Genomic DNA, 18511 nt, shown 5'->3' with positions numbered 1-18511 from the left:
AATTTTCCAACACCCGACGCCTTGCATTCAGCCAAGTTCAGTCTGCCATCAATGGAGGGCCTTAGTTAACCTCCTCCACGAATCCAATCTGTCTCCTTGCGTCCGCACCTCCTGGAACCGAAGCTATCCGCTTCGCCAGCCTCTCCTGTGTCTCTACCAACTTCTTTTGAGCCTCCAATCTCTTGTTAATCCGTTCATCGGATCCTCTCTCGATGCGATCCAGCTCCTCCCGTTCACTAACCCGCAGGCTGCTGAGCGCCTGAGCGTTACTTGCGCGCTCCGTATTCATCTTGGTTTCCCATTCCAGCATCTTCTGCTGTCGTGTCTCCTCGGCCTTCAGTTCCGCCGCGGCCACCGCCTTTGTGCGGTCGAGGCTTGACTGGGTCAGCTTATGTTGCTCTGAAAGGCGTCTCTTCAGGGCAGAATTAAAGAGCGATTCCTCCAAGTCAGCCTTGTGTCGAGTCGCCATGAGGTCTTCATTATGAAGCTTGCGTCGGCGGGCATCCTCAATCTCTGCCTTGTTCTCCCAGATTTCTCTTTCCACATTGGCCACCTCCTTTCTCCGCGCGAGAGCAATAGCGTGGTCTTCCGACTCGAGCATAATGCGCCTAAGTCGAGCTCTTCGTTCTCGCTCTTCGACCTCCATATCAGCTGGCAGACCAATGGCATCATCTGGCTGGTCTCCCGAGTTCGCATAGTACACATCCACCGCCCGGTTCTTTTGCAGTAGCTCGAGAAGTTGGTCCCGCGTGTCCGACTCGGGCATAACCTTCTTGATATACATTGTTGGCGAGTAAGTATACTCGCCATCAGTGTAGTGGTTAAAGGGCTTGTTGATATCCTTCCACATGGCTGCTTTCAAAAACACACGGGTGGTCGCGAGGGCGTCCGAGGCTTCAAAGCAGAGAAGAAGCAATGATTTTCCATGTGACTTGATGCTCAGGTCAGACCCTGCCTTGACCAGGAACGTCATGACCCTATTCATGAGCTTTTCCCGGTCCGCCGTGAGCGCTCCCGAGTTGGATCCATTGAGGCAGACCTCTCCTAGGGCACTGCGACCGTCGTGCAATGGGCTGGGGAAATCAGGATGGTGACCGTGCTCCACAAGAACCGTTACAGCCGCCAGATTCAGCTCCCTGGCAGCGTTGTGCAACGATCCATCATCTTCCGACTGGTCAATGGCGAGGAGGTTGCCCATCATCCGAGTAGATAGTTCACCACCGATTTCAGTCGCCATCGAGAGTGGTGTTCGACCCATGGCATCGGTAACATCGACGTTGGCGCCTTCAATGAGTAGTTCTTTGACAATGTCTGGCCGACGAGTTTGAATGGCCAGCATCAGCGGTGTCGTCCTGCTAATCGTTGTTTCAAAGTTGACATTGGCTATCAGAGTTAGTACTTGTTCGTGTCAGGGATGTCAGGGACTCACCGCCGCGCTCAATCAGCATCTTGATCAGGTTCGAGCTGACCTTCTTCTGCGGTTGAGCAATGGCCCATACCAAGACCGTCACTTCTTCAGGCTCGTCGACCTTATCGTGGATGCGATATGTTGTGGTCTGGTCGTGGTAGAATCCGGCGTCCAGCAATGTCTGTAGTACCTCGGATGATCTTGGATACTGCGAGATTGCTTTGACCAGAATTGGCTCGGATCCAGGACTCCGTACCATGATATCCAGCCCAACCTCACCATCTCGGTATCCAGAAAACAGTTCAAAGAGCCTCAACACCTCGTCGGGGGACCTCGCCGTGTCGAACAAACGTTCAAAGGCAAGGGAAAGCGTTTGGGCTGATGGCTTGCAAGTGAGTAGCTTCTCTGTCCAGAACGCATTGGCCTTCGACGCCGCCCAAACCAGAGGTTCCCCATTCTCGTAGTCAACATCCACGCCATGTTCAATGAAGAGCTCAACGAATTGGTCAGCCAGCGACTCAGTTTCGTCTGTGCTGTTCTTCATCACCAGAACCATGGCACCACTCAGAGCGTCCCCGTTTGCTCCCTTTTCCAGGAGCATCTTTGCGACTTCGAAACCTTCCGGGCTAAACCACGTTGCGAATTTCTCGGCCGTAAACCCGCCCGAAAAGATCCGGTTGATGTCTTGCTCAGAGATGTCTCGCGCCAACAGCAGCTTCAACGGAGATGCTTTGACACCCTGAACAGCCTGGACCATAGCATAGCAGCCATTGGTCAGGGGAGATGCTCCAGAGTCAAGCAAGAGTTGAATCAGTCTTTCGTCTGGTTCATCCTCACCAACAGCCTTGCTCAAGGCGATGTGGACCTCGTCAGTAGCTAACATGCCGGCTTTGAACAGATCCTCAACAATCTGGTATCGAATGTCGCTACTTAGCTTCCAGCATGCCTTCAACGCTCTTATCAATGTTGGGGGTGATGCCTTCTTCTATTCAGACGCGTCAGCAACTCCACATGCATGAAGGCTAAGCCACTTACCTGGTTGCTCCCCTGATGCCATAGCCCCAATAACAACTCAAGATTTCCGACGAAAGCACTCCTCGTTGCCGCTACGACCGCTTCACCGTTGCTGTAATTAGGGTCTGCGCCAGCTGCCAACACAACTCGCAGAATCTCTTTCCCTGCTTCGCCGGACTTGGCAGCCGACACGAGTTGAATGTCCACAACTTCACCCGAGACGCCTCTCTTGAGGAGACGTTCAAAAACCATAGCTCTCTTGTTTAGATCTCCAACTTCAGTGGCAGCCTGGAAGCCTCGCTCAAGAGTGAGTTTCTGAACGTCAACATTTGACCTCAGAAGGACATCCAGAACCTCAACAGAGCCACCTCGGCATGCCTCGATAATGGCCTGACCGTCATTTGTCGAGATGCTTGCGCCATGGGCAATCAGGACATCTCCAAGCTCAAGGTCTCCATCACGAGCCGCGATGAGCAATGCGTTGGAGGCTGCTTGCGGGGATACCCCAGCTTTCGCCAGCCGACTGCAAATGGCAAGCCTCGATGTCCAGTCCGTAATCTTCATTGCTGTGTCCAGGCAAGAGTTCCTGATCTCAATTGTATGCTTGGTCCGCGAGAGAAGCAGGTCAAGGATTTCAGGTGATTCCTTCGAAACAGCCAAGGCCAAGGCCTCGCCATCTGAGGCATCAGCAGAGCTGGCCAGGGTACTAACCAGCGCAAAATCAGAAGTGAAATGGCCGATAGCATGACCAAGTGCCCTGTTGACCTCACGTGGTAGGGCGCCAGCTTCGACCAATGTCTTGGTGAAAGCCAAGCGGTTCATGGGGTCCGAAATAGACAGCGCATGAGGCAAAGCAACCGCAAGTGAAGCCGGGGTTGGAGCTTTCTCGCAGTTAAACATGATGTCAACCAGTGGCTCTCGAGCCGCAGCAACTGCAGTACACAGGGGCCGTGCTTGGTACGCATTGGGATCAGCGCCACACTCCAGCAGCTTCTTCAACGTGGACAAGGTAGACATGGACGATTTATCCGAGCTATCTTGAACGAGAGATTGGACTTCCCGAACTAGCATCGAGTTCAGGTCGAGTTTTCTGGCCGACTTTGATAATATCACACCGAGCTTCCAAGCCTTGTTGTCTGTGGACGGAAGCGGTGCCAATCCGTCGAGACAACGAGGTATTGTATCCACATTCTGCTTTCCAATGCTAAGGACTGTATCAAGGACCTTTGGATCCGGATTCTGAACGGCCTTTTGGAGTATCTGGCCGCCAAGGGCGTTGATGTCGGCCCTTCCTTGTTGCAGAATGAGATGGAGAAGGGACATATCGACTGGCTTCTCCGACAGTGTTGCGAGCAAAGCATCAGCCACATGCTGCACTCCAACACTTGCTCTGGCGTTGAACAGCATTGCCATCATATCATAGCGAGCTCGGTGGTCTGTAACCTTCATCACATCTTGTATGCGTGCCGCTGCTGTCTGGGGAGAAGCGGCTTGCATCAACGAAGAGAGAAGTCCGAGATCCTTCTGTGCAATGATGGCGTGCAGCCCAGCTCCTTCGTTATAGTTGATATCCGCATTGTACTTCAAAAGTAGTTTAATGAGTGCGTCATCTCTCTGGTAAGGGTCTTCACTGATCGCGTCTTGCAGGGCAGTGTGCAAACATGGGCCAGTCAATGCCCCTTTGAGGAAAAGTTCGACCATGTGATATCGGTCTCCATTCGGGAGGCTCTTGATCATGGGGAAAATTGCCGAGAGGGTTTCATTCGAAGGCCTTGCGGCAAGGATCCTCGAGGTCATGTCTGCGTCTCCTCTCATGACAGCGGTGCGTAAGGCCTCCCCATTCTGGAAATCTGGGGACGCGACAGCATGGCGATTGTTGATGCGTGGCTTCCCGTGGCCATTTGGGTGTCCATTCGTTTGGTCATGAAAGTGAGGGTTCAGAAGAAGCTCGACTGATTCCGTATCTCCAGACTTGGCTGCTAGGACAAGACTTTCGTTCAAGGCAGCACCGTTGGCACCCTTCTTGAGCAGAATACGAAGCAACGCTTGTCTCGCTCCAGCTGGCGCTTGCTGTGGGATCAAAGAGACACAGTCCGATGCCAGGGCAGGGTCAATGGCAGTAGACCCATTGAGCAAAGAACTGACGAGACTCACTTGGCCCTTCAATACGGCAGCCTTCAGAGCAGAGGCATCATTATGCTCAACAGAAGCTCCATAACGGGCCAAAAGATCAGCCATCTCAAAGAACTGAGACTCACAAGCCAGCTCGAGCGATCGAGCAAGAATTTCGCCTTGGGCACCACAGCAGAGTAAAAGTTCGGCAAAGTCGAGCTTCATCTTTGGGTTTAGCTTTGGGTGTTCAATGAGTATCCCGAATGCCTCTTCCAGGCCTGGGCTTTGAGGAGGCTTGTTTCCGGTGGCAATGGCCATCGCGATGTCTCTTCGCTCGTTGTTGATCGCAATTTTGAGGGCTTCAGCTTGATTGTAGTTTCCATCTGCTGTAGAGCGGCTGAGATGCAGAACAGTGTCGAAACACTTTGATCTTACAGCGTCTGTCAATCCTTGCGAGACGCAAACCGGTGATGGTCGCCCCTCTGATCGTAGAATGAGTGCAACAATGCCCGATAGAGCAGGCACAGAACAGGCTTGGCGGAACTCATCCTGGCCCTCGGCAGTTTGGGAAGCATTCGCGCCGTATCTGAGAAGAACTTCGACGATTTGTGGGTTTCTAGTCCTAATGGCCGCTGGGAGACAGGTATCGAGTGACAGGGGGTCAGCATGAGGGATGAGAACCTGGACCATTTCGAGTTGATCTCGCTCGATAGCAGACTTAAGCAGTCGTGTGCGATCGACACCATTATCGAAACTGCGACGTCGATTCAATAGTCCAGATTTGTGTGTTTGCATGCCGCTAAGATCGATACCCGCAGCCGCCAACTTTGCGATGAGAGCTTCAGCAACACCGGCAGATCCGGAGCTATCAACCCAAGAGTTCAACACATTGAAGATCTCCTTCGTGTCCCAATGCTTGCCCTTCTTGAGATTGCCAGATGAGAAAGCTCGGGAAAGACCACTCTTGGGCCGTAGCTGGGCGACTTCGGCGCATCTCCTCTGCAATAGGCCTTCGGCGACCTCATCGTCGGCTTGCGTTCTGAAGGAGGGCGGCTGCTGCGGCCGTGCAAGGGGAGCAGGTGCGCTAGGCGGAAAGGTAAAACCCCATTGCTGCGAGAGTTGAATGATGCGCCTCTGGCGGGCGTCGGCCGGAGTTTGGTGCATGTTTGCTTTAACTTGGAGCTGTCATTTGGAAGATGCAGGGCTGCAAGTTGTCCACCGTTGCAGACCAAGGCCTGATCAGGGTAATTCGCGCTCCAGGCGTCGTGAAACAGAGTAATCCTATGTGGCGGAAGGTCGGGAAGCTGACGACGCTCAGTCGAATAACGGGCGAGAGGCTTCAAGCTTTGGAGCGGAGGCGGAGGATGTCGAGGAGACGTAAAAATACAGGTTCAAGTTGAGAAAAAAGATGGAAGAAATCCTGAAGCTGCATCCCCTCATAGGTAAGGCTGGGACCTCAAGGCCAATATGCAAGAGCTTCCCCGGTGCCTCCTTCCCTTTAAACAGGCCTGCAATTGGAGCCTTTGTTTTCATCTCGTTACAGCTGCCTGGGGTCGCGGGCCATGAGCCCCACTGAGCCACAGCCGCAGAGTGCCCCACGCCTCAGGGCCTCATGTCACAGACGGGGCCTAAAAGCTACCCGCAAGGAGTGACGTATGGTGGAGGCAGCGCCAAGAGTTAGCGCTAGAGCACGCGTCTCCTCGAATTCCATTCAGTGGAGTTTTATGGATGATGCTCAGCTCGAGACTTGAACAACGTCGAATAATTATTAATTCATTTCTCAAACGGTATAAAGCTAATCAATCTCTAACAGAACCCCTCACTCTTTAATCCGCCCCCAGGGCAGCTTGCGAACTTTCCGTGCTCAGCCCCAAGGCAAAATGCCCGGCCATGTCGCGGCTCAACTTGCACTGCCACTCTGTGACATCCATGGCTGACCTCCACCATGAATGGCGAACGACACGAATCTTGATCAACAAATTGTGAGCATCACATCAAACACACCTCTTTCGCCCGCGGAGCAACATGAAACCGCTTGATTCTTGCCTCCGGAAACCTTGCCGTCGATCGCTAGACCCTAAAGAGAACCATTTGGGCGAGGCTAAGAATAGACCAGGGGTCTAGTCGGATCCCGCCGGGCACACGTTCTGGGGCCATTTACGAGGAGGTTACGCGTATGCTGGCGCAACCTCTGCAAATTTGAACCGTCTCGGTTATCGACAGCGGACTTTTGTAGTCGGTTACACTCGTTTAGCTGTTAAATAGATGCCTAGATCGAAGCTCGTATCCTTCGGTTCGCTTCAAGAGCGAAGGATTCTAGTATTGGCTGTGTCATTGGAGATTGACCGATCTTTTGATACGGGGTTGAGCACCTAGTCCACCCCAGCAATTCCTTTCCTGGCGGGTACCCTATATCAGCAAATGTTTCGCGAATTTTACGAGAAACCCGGCCTCGATGGATACTGCAATTGTCAAATGACGGCTGGGGACATCTTGGCAAAGGACGAAATATCCTTTCGGTCTTACTCAACAAACGTCGTCACGTTGACCGTTGTCCTCTATGCGTCTAACCACAAGGGTCACTTGTGTTTCAATTTGACTGGCAAACAGTTCTGTAGCATTGGCCAACACAACGAAGGCTAAATAAAAATCGCTTCATGTGAGCTGATTTCCTCCTAAAGACATGCATTTGCAATTTCTATGCCCGGTGTATACTTATCTTATCTCTAGAAATAGGTGGCATTGTGAGCTTGTTTTACTCTATCGTAGTCCGTAGATGGGTAGATTTCTCACCTTGGTCATATGTTGCCGGACGAGATCCATTAGATACCCTGTCACTTCAGCGATATCCGCGTATTGACCATCGCCAGCATATTTTCTATATCTATCCTTGAATGACAAGCGGTATTTTGCAAAGCCACAATGGAGCCATGCTGGTGAACTCACTGACGCGACCTGGAAGGCTTGATCGCATGTTCCATTGGCACATCCCTCTCCTGAGATATTGTTCCCATTATATACGGATCACCCCAGTTGCCTGGTCTTCAGGGCTGATGCTGTCATTCAAACCGGATTACTAGATCTCTGTCAGCACCTACAATTATTCATCACTAAACCCATTCCTCTCCATATATCCAACCTCGACAATCCCAAAAACAAGACCGCATACTCCAATAAAAAGCTCAATGCCGTACTTCCGCCTCCGAAACCGCCTTGCATGACGTGCCTGTCTTTGATTGCTAAGCAGAAACACCAGACGATTGGGTTTTTACCCCGCCATCATGGAACCTATCCGACCCCGCCAGCGCGTGGATACCCGTGGCCGTTATCGTGAAGACCGTCTCAAGCCGATTCTCTTCCGACTTGTCCTTAACTCCTTCGAGGATTCTTCATACATAGGTAATGGCCCAGTCGCTTGCCTCGCCACTTCGCCGCTCACTTCTCAGGCCTTCTTCACTCTTAGTCGCAAGACATCTCATCCCCGTGCAGCGCATCGCTCGAGTTGCTTCCCACCTCTCCACCGTCAAGATGGCTCCCATTCCTCCTACGATGAAGGCCGTTCAGATCAACAAGAACGGCGGCACCGAAGTTCTTGAGTACAACGACGTCCCTGTACCCAAGGTCGGCGAGGGTCAATTGCTCGTTCGCAATTCCATTGCCGGCCTCAACTACATCGATACTTATTTCCGTACCGGCTTGTACAAGGCGCCGCATTTCCCTCTAACTCTTGGACGCGAGGCTGCTGGTACGGTTGTTGACTCGCATTCTTCCGTGTCCAACTTCCCCTCTGGAGCTCGCGTGGTCTTTATGGGCACTGTCGGTGCGTATGCCGAGTACAGCGTCGTCAACGCCGCGGATGCCATCATCATCCCCGATGAGATCTCAAACGAGCAAGCTGTAGCTGCGTACCTTCAGGGTCTGACTGCCTGGACCTTCATCCGTGAGGCTGGTGAGGTCAAGGCTGGCCAATGGGTGCTCGTCCACGCCGCTTCCGGTGGTGTTGGTACTCTGCTCGTCCAGCTGCTGCGCGCAGTCGGCGCAAAGACCATTGGCACGGCGAGTTCGGAGGAGAAGCTCGCTTTGGCCAAGAAGAACGGTGCTGAGTATACTGTCAACTCGCACGACGATGTGGTGGCCAAGGTCAAGGAGATCACCGGTGGTCATGGTGTTGATGTCATCTTTGACGGTGTTGGCAAGGCCACCTTTGACGCTGATCTGGAAATGATTGCGCCCAAGGGCAGCCTTATCTCCTTCGGAAATGCCGTAAGTTGAATCCTTCGCTCTGGAGTTCGCGACTAACAAGACAGTCTGGCGCCGTGGACCCCGTCAACATCCTCCGCCTCACCCCCAAGTGCGTCCGATTGATGCGACCCGTCGTCAATGTCTACGTCTCGCCGAGAGCCAGTCTGGAGAAGTACACCACCGAGCTCTTCGACATGCTCAAGTCCAAGAAGCTGGAGGTTGCGATCCACGATGTGTATCCCCTCAAGGAGGTTGCGCGGGCGCACCAGGACATCGAGAGCCGCAAGACGACGGGCAAGCTGCTCATAAAATGTGATTAAATCTAGCCTTGCTCCTTTTCTTTGAACGCGCTACAAGTCTAAATGCTATGGATGGCTCAACCATTTAATCCAAAAACATGTACCACCGGAATTATTAGACCCAAGTTGCGAGAAGGCCTGCTCGCAGACGTGACCTATATCATCACATCGCTTTAAGCCTTGGATGCCTTGACAGCATCAAGCAGCTCCGCGGGAGGGTCTTGTCTGTAACCCTGGGGGTTGTTCTTGACCCAGCGCCAGAGGTCATCGCAAGCCTCCTCCATGGTGAGCTCCGTCTTCCAGTTGAGCTCCTTGTTGGCCAGGGAGGGGTTCGCGGTAAGATCGAGGACATCGCCCTGTCGTCGGGGGTTAACCTGGTAGGGGAGGTCACGGCCAACGACCTTGCTGAAGGCCTTGATAATCTCAAAGACGGTGCTGCCGCGGCCGGAACCCAGGTTCCATGCCTTGACACCGGGCTTGTTCTCACGGAGATAGTTGAGAGCTACGAGGTGACCGCGGGCAAGGTCGACAACGTGGATGTAGTCGCGGATGGCGGTGCCGTCTCGGGAGGCGTAGTCTAACCCATGTTAGGAATTGAGCGAAAAGGAGGCTATGCCTGACTAGGAAACTTACCGTCGCCGAATACCAACAGCTTTTCGCGCTCACCGGTCGCGACCTTTCCAAGAAGGGGTAGAAGGTTGTAAGGAACGCCCTGGGGATCCTCGCCCATGATACCGCTGGGGTGGGCACCGCAGGGGTTGAAGTATCGCAGAAGGGCACCGTTCCACTGCTTGTACTCCTTGCCAGCCTTCTCGAGGTTGTTGCGCTGAGCGTTGATAAAGTCGGTGATAACATCCTCAATCATGGACTTAGTGCGGCCGTAGGTGTTGGTGGGCCCAATGGGGCAATGTTCGGGGATGGGGATCATGTTGGGGAAGCGGGTGGCGTCGCCGTAGACGGTCGCGGACGAGGAGAAGACGATGTTGTTGACGTTGTTGCGCTCCATGGCGCGGAGAAGAGCGATGCTGCCACCGACATTGACACGGTAGTACTCGAGGGGAATCTCGCCGGACTCGCCGACAGCCTGCGGATGGTGTTAACGGGCGTCAAGGCCGGGGCGGTCGCCTGGACCGGAGAATAGCAGACAACTTGCCTTGAGAGCAGCAAAGTGAATCACACTGTCAATGGCAGGGTGCTTCTGAAAGACCTCATCGAGGGCCTTCTCGTCGGTCACGTCGAGCTTGTAGAAGGCAGGACGGCGACCGGCCAGCAGCTCGATGCGGTCGAGGGCAACCTCGGATGAGTTGTAGAGGGAGTCGACAATGACAACATCGTAGCCGTGCTCAAGCAGGGCAAGAGAGGTGAAGGAGCCAATGTAGCCAGTGCCACTGCAAGATCCAAGAATGAGGTGGTTAGCAATGGGCTGTTTCTTTGAGACGACAACGCGCGGCAGTGTCTGAGGGGAATCAGATTGCGACGAGGACAAAGACAGAGTCGAGAAGGGCGCAAAACGGAGCGCAAGGGTCGCAAGGGAGGGGGATTGTGGCGTACCCAGTGACGAGAACTGTTCCAACAGGCATTGTCGATTTCTTTGTTATGAGCGATGAGAGAGAGTTTGCGGTGAGGACGGGAAGAGTCGATGCGCGAAGCGGCGGGGTTGAAGGCAAGGAGGTGAGGGAGATGGCGGGGCACTTTTTTTAAGAGAAAGAGGGAGATGGGGGGTAGGGAGACCAGGGTAGGGGGTGGCGGGTCTAACAAAGAGATGGATGTGGTGAGATTATTATGGGTGTTTGTTGAGGCGGCGAGTCGTGCGTGGTATTAATGGATGGATATATGGATATTAATACGGGGTTGGCGAGGAGATGGGAAGGGCAGAGAACGATTTAGAAAATGGCCAGGGGCACTCTGCCTCATTATCTTACAACTCTGTTCTGTTTACGGATACACGAGCGTCAGAGCAACGCTTTGATTGCTTGGACGGAGAAAGCCAGTCAGAGATGACAATTCTGGGTTTGAGGGTGGCGGGGCACCGTTGCCAAGCAGGGGAGGGTTCATGATGAGGGATGGATGGACGTTAGCTTCTACGGTGGTATTACCGGGGTTCTCTTGTATTCTTTCTGTTGGTCCGGCTATGAGAGGGGAGTTTGTAGCTTCTATAGATGGCTAGTAGTAATTAATACGAGAACCTGAATCTGGTGGCTGACATGAGACTTGAATGAATTGCGCCGAGTACAGTAACACAACTTGACGCCGAGTGGACTGGTTATGCCGTCACCTAGCACATCATGTTATGAGCTGCTCGACTGCACGTTTCGAGACCTTGACTGTGGTGGCTGTCTCTTTTTTCCCAACAGATCCATTGCTTGCAAAATTGTAAAACAATTCTCTTTCTACGTCCATCACAAACTCTCATGCCCTCCTCATGGTCCCCAACACTTGGCGGCCATTTTGGCGGCCGTCACTTCACATCGCCCAAACACGTGATCACGCCAGCCTCTCAATTCGCGGCGCCTAATCCTCGGCGCGCATCGCGTCTCCGGGCGCATTCACTTCAACACTTTCACAGACGATCACGAATATAACGACGAAGAAAAAAGAGGCGACGATATTTTGAATCATTTTCGGATTCAGGAAAGAGATTTTTTCATTCTCCATCTCGCCAGTTTCGGAGCCCCCGAGTCGCGCACCCTCACCGCATTGTGAGAATTTCAAGTCGACCCGCCACCACCAACATGATGATTTCTTTGTTGTGACTTGCGCGCAACTGAACTTCAAGATTGGCCAGCCCAAGCTGGCGCACTGAAAGACCGTCTTTGTCTGGCAGGACCGGGATGAGAACGGACCTGTAGTCGGTCACCTGCATACACGTTGTGTTGCGTTTTCGGCAATCCAACTATCTCATGGTTGCTATTCTCATCTCATAGCACAAAGAACGACGACACCCCTTGCGTGGACCGCCTTTACACCAGGATAACGGCAGGCACCTGTTCATGACACAAAAGGGCCTGAATCCTTTCACATCAAGTCCATCTCGTTGTTCAATCCCTTGTTCGTCTCAACCTCGACCAAAAATCACATCCTGTCTCAGTCATGCCTCCCAGAGCCGCCGCCGGTAGACGTCCCCGGTTCACCAGCCGGGAACCGGAGCAGCCATCTACACACGAGTCCCCAAACGCCCTGATACGACCTCAGCTGCCGCCGCTGCAAGGTACTCCGAGCTCTCGGAGACAGTACACCTATGGCTCTGGTGTTGAGCCGCCGCCCAGAGTGAGCGCTGGCTTTCAGCGGATGGACCTGAGCACCGCTGTCAACCAGGCCCTCTCCAAGCGTGATGACACCGATGTGTTTGTGCGACCACCAAAACCTCAAACAACTGCGACTGCGGAAGATGAGACTTCTCGTGATAGTGGGTATTGTTGTGAAAACCTGGGAAACATTTCTAACATGCTTCAGATGGAAATCGGCTAAGCGCTGCAAATCTCCCTCGGGGAACTGTCGCTGGTAGTGACGCCGACAGCCTGCGCAGTTTTGGTATGGAAAGTGACTACTACGAAGATGCGACGATAGGATCTGCGCCTACTTCAACCCCAGGTCCCCAGACACGACAGCGCACCTCCAAAACAGCTACGCGGACGCAAAAAGATGCGCCTGAGGAACGTGTATCACAGCCTGCGCGCACCGGGAGACTGCGACCGGTTTACCAGTCTTCAGATGAAGATGAAGAAGAGGAGGATCCAAGAACCACGCGTGTTGTTGTCGACCATGGAAAGAAGATCAACACGCCAGCCCCCAGTAGAACGCGCCAGACAAGGTCAAACCAATTGCCAGCGCGAAATACTGCTCGGGAAGAAGACCAAGAGGAGGAGAGCGTGGATGAGGAAGCAACCGGTTCAGAGCCAGAAGTGGAATCGCTAGGAGTGCATAGGGTGACCGCCGACCGTCGACCAAGGCAGGGATCCGAGGAGACGTCTGAGCAATCGAAGGGAACCTTTCGAAAGAGACCACAGAACCAGTCAAACAAAGGGGGGCTCTTTGCACAAGCCGACAAGATCAACAAGAGAGTCACCTCGTTCGATAAGGCCAACGAGATACCGGTTGATCCGTGGGAGCGTGACTTTCTAATCCAGCAAGAGATTCGCGAGGTCGAAGACCAAGTTGCTCGTGAGCGAGCAGAGAGAGAAACCCGGAGCAGACCATTTGTTCAACGCGAGACGTGGAAGCAGTGGTTCCAGCAACAAATCGCTTGGGTGCTCACGCTCTGGCCTTTCCGCCTATTTAGGGGACAGCGAAATGACTTGGACGACTTGGACGACGACGAGGAGCATCATAATGCTGGCCCTGTGGAATGGTGGTGGCTCTTTCATCCTATGACGTACGTACGAAGCTTGGAATGGTTGTCCGACAAGTTGATGGATTACGTCTTCAGCTTTATCGACAGAGTATCTGGAGTCCAACTTCGAGGCTCTCAGGCGGGCTTGGCTATGTATTGGACCATGCTTTCCTTTCTTGCTTTGTCCATTAGCGGCGCCGTTATACATATGGCAATGGGAACATCTGTGCCGTCAGTACCAGGCTTCCCGGATCTGGGATCGTCCGACACCCTTCATTGGCCCAGTCCTTCTGGCTTCTTTGAGAGAATTGGAAACATGATCCCGTCAATGCCTTCCTGGGGCACGGATGAGGGACCCGATATCTGGGCTGACCCAGAAGAGCGCGGATCCGGATCCTTTGATAAGTTCTTGGAATCGTACAAAAAGGCAGTCGGCTCTTTGAAAGACAAGGGAAACCTCCACGAGCAAGCCATCAAGAAGCTGGAGGCGATAGTCCCTCACATCGTCCACATGGACGTCAAGGGCGGGAAACCCGTCATCTCGCAGGAGTTCTGGCATGCTCTCCGGGATCTCTTGAAGGCGGACGGCAGTTTCTTGAATTTCGACAAGAAGAATGGGAGCCTTGAGATTTCTTCCGATGGGCAGTGGCAGGCACTCCTTGCTCGGCTCACCAAGGACCCCTGGTTTACGTCCACCATCAACAACAGCGCCACGGGGGCTGCTGAGCAGGTGGAGGGGAAAATTTCTGGGTGGTGGGATCGATGGGTTAAGAACAACGACAACAAGATTCAGGAGCTTCTGAACACGGCAATGGATAAGAGACAGTCTGCTGGCTCGGAGCGCGAATTCGACGAACGACTCGCCAAGATTGTCAATGAGCAGCTCAAGGGAAAGAACCAAGCCGTCGTCTCCCGCGAGGAGTTTCTCAAACAGGTTGAGAGCGAGTTTACCAAGCATCGGAAGCAGATCGCTGCTGAGATGACGGAGCTGAGAACAAAGATGGATGAGCGCGTCAAGGAGATGATTCGCGCAGCAACCTTTGATGCCCCTAAGCAGGTCACCAAGACTGAAATCTCCAACCTTGTACATGAGATCGTCAAGAAGGCCCTGGCCGACTTGAGTCTCCAGGCCACGGCCAAGGGCACGATCAAGGTAAACTGGGATGCCGTGCTCAAGAACCAGGTCAACTTTTTTGGAGTAGGCTCTGGTGCTACTATTGACACGAGACGCACGACACCGGTGTGGGATCCGTGGAATAAGGGGGTTGCTTCTGTCGAGGCCTACGAGAAGGGTATCCTTGGTGTGAACCCCTTGCCCCCCATCGCGGCGCTTCACCCCTGGCAGGACGAAGGAGACTGTTACTGCGCTGCGCGTACTGTCAACCATCGTGGTAACGCCCACAGCGCTTCAATCGCCGTCCACCTCGCCCACCTCATGATCCCTCAGCAAGTCGTCATCGAACACATCCTCCCCGGGGCAACCACAGATCCGGAGGCTCGTCCCCGCCACATCGAAGTCTGGGCCAGAATCGAAGCAGACGAGCGTGAAAAGGTTCGCGACTTTTCACAAACGCACTTCCCCGACAACAAGGAGGACTGGGACTTTACACCCCCCAGCTTTGAGGATTCGTTTGTAAAGATTAGCCAGTTCGTCTACGAGAGCGATGAGCTGCACAACGGCGTGCACATCCATCACCTCAGCCCAGAACTCGAAGATCTGGGCGCCATGACGGATCACGTTATTATTCGTGCTGTGAGCAACTATGGTGCCAAGACTCATACTTGCTTTTACAGGGTGAGGCTGTTTGGGAGGCGAGCAGACGAGTAAAGGGGGAGAGTTCTTGGCTTGTTCTTTTTTTTCAGGGGGGTTTATATATGCGTTTGGTACCTTTTTGTCGGCATTGCTGAGCGCGGAGCTGGATGGTATGAATGGATAGGTTTTGATGAATAGTATTGATGATTGCTTTTTTTGACCTTGAATATTGCTGTGACTGAATATCGTAGATTTGTCTTGTCTTCCTCTCTAAAGAAAGCACAACAATAACACGCACAATAGAGATGAATACACGCCCATGAAAAACAACCTTGTGCATTGTATAATCTGCAACTTTTGTCTATCCGTAAACACAAGGCTCCAAAGGGTATCGAACCTATCTCGTCCTTCTTCAACCATCCAGCAGCCCAGTAGCAAGGGCCTCCAGATCCTCGAGCGTCTCCGGCTCCTGATCCATCTCGATGACCTTGCCCTTGCCCTTGCCCTTCTTCCTGCTCTTCTTGTCCTCGTCCTCGGAATCGTCCTCGAACCACTTCTTGGCCCGCTTCCTCGGTGGTTCCCTCTCCTCCTCTTCCGACGATGAATCTTGTCCAGCGATGGGTAGAGACCGCATGAATTCCAGAGGATCCTCTCCGTCGTCGACGGCTTGTAGCATAGGCGCGTCCTCGTCGTCCACAAAGCCCATACGCTCCGCCCTCTCCGCAGCCTTCCTCTTCTCCTTCTTCTCGCGGCGCTTCTGCTTGGCAAGAGCCTTGTCGTCGACATCCGCCTCCTTGACCCTCGTAGCCTCGTCCTCGACAAACTTGCGCCTCTGCTCCTCCGCGGGACCCTCCTGACGGAAGTCGTCCTCGTCCTGGAGCTCGTACACGGCGTGGGCGTTGCCCTCCTCGTCGAACACGAGCTTGGTAGAGTTGCCCTTGAACTTGGCCATCTTCTTTTTCGACTTGAGGGCCTTTTCGCGACGCTTCGAGTCTACGATGAAAGGCTCCTCGCCGCCTAGACCTTCAATGATCTTTGCTGTGCTCTTGTATGCGTCCTTGGAAGCCTCGTCAAGATCATCATCCCTGAGAACTCTCTTCACCGACAAGAAATCGCCATCATCATCCTCGCCCTTCTTGTCGTCTCCATCAATGACAAGTTTCGTGTAGTGACTTGACAAGACGTCCTGGTTCGTTCGCTCAAACATACGATCGTACTTTGTCCGCACCTCGTTCTTCTTGCTCTTCTTCTTACCATCCAGATCCTCGTCAGACTCGGAGTCGCTCAACATGCCTGCGCGAGGTGCATTCTTTATCCGCTTGATATCATCACCCTTCTGGAACTTGATCTGTGGCGTTCCGGGAAGACCCAGACTAGCAGCGAAGCCGTCGAGGTCGAGCTTGTCAAACTTGAAGACGTCCTTGTCCTTTTGTATGTAGACGGATCGGGCGTAGCTGATAAAGGCCTTTTGACCGAGATACTTGAGGTCCGGGTTCTGGAAGCACATGCTTTGCAGGTGATCCTTGATGTTCTTCTTCTTCTTCTCCTTGACGTTTACCCTTTGTATCGGAATCTTCTTTTGCTCCAGTTTCTTGAGCATGCCAGGCTCCTCGCTCGGGTCTAGGAACAGCACGGCTCGACCATTGCTCTGATAACGAGCTGTTCGACCAACTCGGTGGATGTATGTGTCAACGTCTTCAGGGCAATCAGCCTGAATGACCCAGTCAACGGCAGGGAAATCAATTCCTCGCGCAACGACATCGGTCGCAAACAGACACGAGTGCTTGGCGGCGGTGAATCTTGACGTAATCTCCATTCGAGCGATCTGCTTTTGTCTGCCGTGGAGATGGAGTAGAGGAATACCAGGTTGCAGATGACGGAAACTCTCGTACACGAATCGGACTTGTTTTCCAGAACTTAAGAACACAATGATCTTGCTCTTGAGGTTGGCCTTGATGAAACCATACAATGTGTCGAGCTTCTCGGTCAGGGGCGTAACAATGTAATGTTGCTGAAGGTTCGTAGGGGTCGCGCTCGCTGCGGCTTCGTGAACAGAAACGTATTCGGGGTCCTTGAGGCTGAGTCGCGCAAGATCAGACACCTTCTTGCTCTGCGTCGCACTGAACATGAGAGTCTGTCGCGACTTGGGAAGATGCTCGACCAGGGCGTCAACAGCCGACTGGAAACCCATGTCCATGATGCGATCCGCCTCGTCGAGCACCAGGATTTGCAGGTTGTTTGCGTCGAAACCGGCCGTCTGGTCGAGGTGCTGCAGCATGCGGCCGGGCGTGCAGACGAGGATATTCATGCGGTCTAATCGCTCTGCCTCCTCCTTCAGGCTCTTTCCGCCAATAACCAAACCTGCTGAAAAGACGTGGTTCCGGCCGACCTTGCGTAGGACTTCAAAGATCTGAACAGCGAGTTCGCGGGTGGGGGAGAGGATGAGGGCACCGAGACCATCGTACTCGGTCCATTGTGCGCGGTAGAGCTTCTCGAGGACGGGAATGAGGAAGGCGAGGGTCTTTCCGCTGCCCGTCTTGGCGGCTCCGAGGACATCGTTGCCCTTGAGGGCGAGGGGAATGGCTTGAGCTTGGACGTCGGTCAGGACCTGGAAGTGCGAGGCCTCGAGGCCAGAGGCGGTCGGTACGGAGAGGGGGAGATGTGAGAAGTTCTTGATGGCGTCCGACTTGGGATCCTAACGAACCTGTTAGCAAGGCCTCAAAGCATAAAAATGAGGGCATCGCAAGGCATACCAAGTCAATCACCCTCTGCTCCAGCTGCTGAAGATCCTCCTGCTCCCTCTTGCGTTTCTGCTGTCGCTGCTCAGTACGACCATTCTTGTGAACCTTGGCCGCGCGGCCGGAATTTCGCGCGCTGGGAGCCATTCGTAGAGAGTGGTTGGGATATCGAGGGAAGAGGATGGGGATTCTCAACCTTCAAAATCTGGAGTCCCGAGCGAGAGAGTCTGTCGCTGGAAATTTTTTGGAAAATGGGCGGCGCTTCTGGAGGCCGATGACCGATGGCCCCACTTGTTGTGGGTACGTACCGCCCATGCAGGGATTGACAACATTGAGGTTAAGCTCAATGACAATCACTTTATTGGAAGGATAATTCGTGGAGATAGATATGTAGCTGATGTTGTTACGATTGCTAACATCCTGAGGAACTATTCAGAAGCTGCGTGTGGCAAGGGGCACATTAGATTTTGCATGCCCAATGGCGGGCGGCACACCTTAACAGTAGAACATGAGAACAGTGCAAGTGTGCAAAGCAATACCTAGAAGCAATTGAAGTCTATAAATACAATGATTCCCAGTCAGAGCCTGTTTCCCGAGGCTATCGATAGTTCCAAC

At 53.3% G+C, this 18511-nt stretch overlaps 5 protein-coding genes across 5 annotated transcripts; 2 read left to right on the top strand and 3 right to left on the bottom strand.

The window, feature by feature from the left end:
* Positions 1-61: 61 nt before the first annotated feature.
* NCS54_01019600 (Hypothetical protein) lies at positions 62-5698 on the bottom strand (the record flags this gene model as incomplete). The annotated part of the gene is made up of 3 exons (XM_053155513.1): positions 62-1383; positions 1430-2393; positions 2444-5698. The coding sequence occupies 3 exons, from the start codon at positions 5696-5698 to the stop codon at positions 62-64; spliced, it is 5541 nt and encodes a 1846-aa protein (XP_053011488.1).
* A 2021-nt stretch (positions 5699-7719) lies between these two features.
* NCS54_01019500 (PKS-ER domain-containing protein) lies at positions 7720-9096 on the top strand (the record flags this gene model as incomplete). Its single annotated transcript, XM_053155512.1, has 4 exons — positions 7720-7724; positions 7791-7933; positions 7998-8797; positions 8842-9096. 4 exons carry the CDS (start codon positions 7720-7722, stop codon positions 9094-9096), a joined length of 1203 nt encoding a protein of 400 aa, XP_053011487.1.
* Positions 9097-9248: 152 nt separating this feature from the next.
* On the bottom strand, positions 9249-10655 carry NCS54_01019400 (UDP-glucose 4-epimerase; the record flags this gene model as incomplete). The annotated part of the gene is made up of 4 exons (XM_053155511.1): positions 9249-9652; positions 9709-10159; positions 10229-10463; positions 10627-10655. The coding sequence occupies 4 exons, from the start codon at positions 10653-10655 to the stop codon at positions 9249-9251; spliced, it is 1119 nt and encodes a 372-aa protein (XP_053011486.1).
* A 1510-nt stretch (positions 10656-12165) lies between these two features.
* NCS54_01019300 (SUN domain-containing protein) lies at positions 12166-15233 on the top strand (the record flags this gene model as incomplete). Its single annotated transcript, XM_053155510.1, has 2 exons — positions 12166-12481; positions 12529-15233. 2 exons carry the CDS (start codon positions 12166-12168, stop codon positions 15231-15233), a joined length of 3021 nt encoding a protein of 1006 aa, XP_053011485.1.
* Positions 15234-15570: 337 nt separating this feature from the next.
* Positions 15571-18082, bottom strand: NCS54_01019200 (RNA helicase; the record flags this gene model as incomplete). Its single annotated transcript, XM_053155509.1, has 2 exons — positions 17912-18082; positions 15571-17853 (listed from the first exon to the last, which is right to left on the bottom strand). Exons 1-2 carry the CDS (start codon positions 18041-18043, stop codon positions 15571-15573), a joined length of 2415 nt encoding a protein of 804 aa, XP_053011484.1. The 5' UTR covers positions 18044-18082.
* Between the last annotated feature and the right edge of the window lie 429 nt (positions 18083-18511).

Source organism: Fusarium falciforme, chromosome 8 (genome assembly GCF_026873545.1).
Source record: "Fusarium falciforme chromosome 8, complete sequence".
In the NCBI taxonomy this organism is placed as follows: domain Eukaryota; kingdom Fungi; phylum Ascomycota; class Sordariomycetes; order Hypocreales; family Nectriaceae; genus Fusarium; species Fusarium falciforme.
The sequence above is the reverse complement of the archived record's forward strand: the minus strand, read 5'-3'. Positions and strand labels throughout refer to the sequence as shown.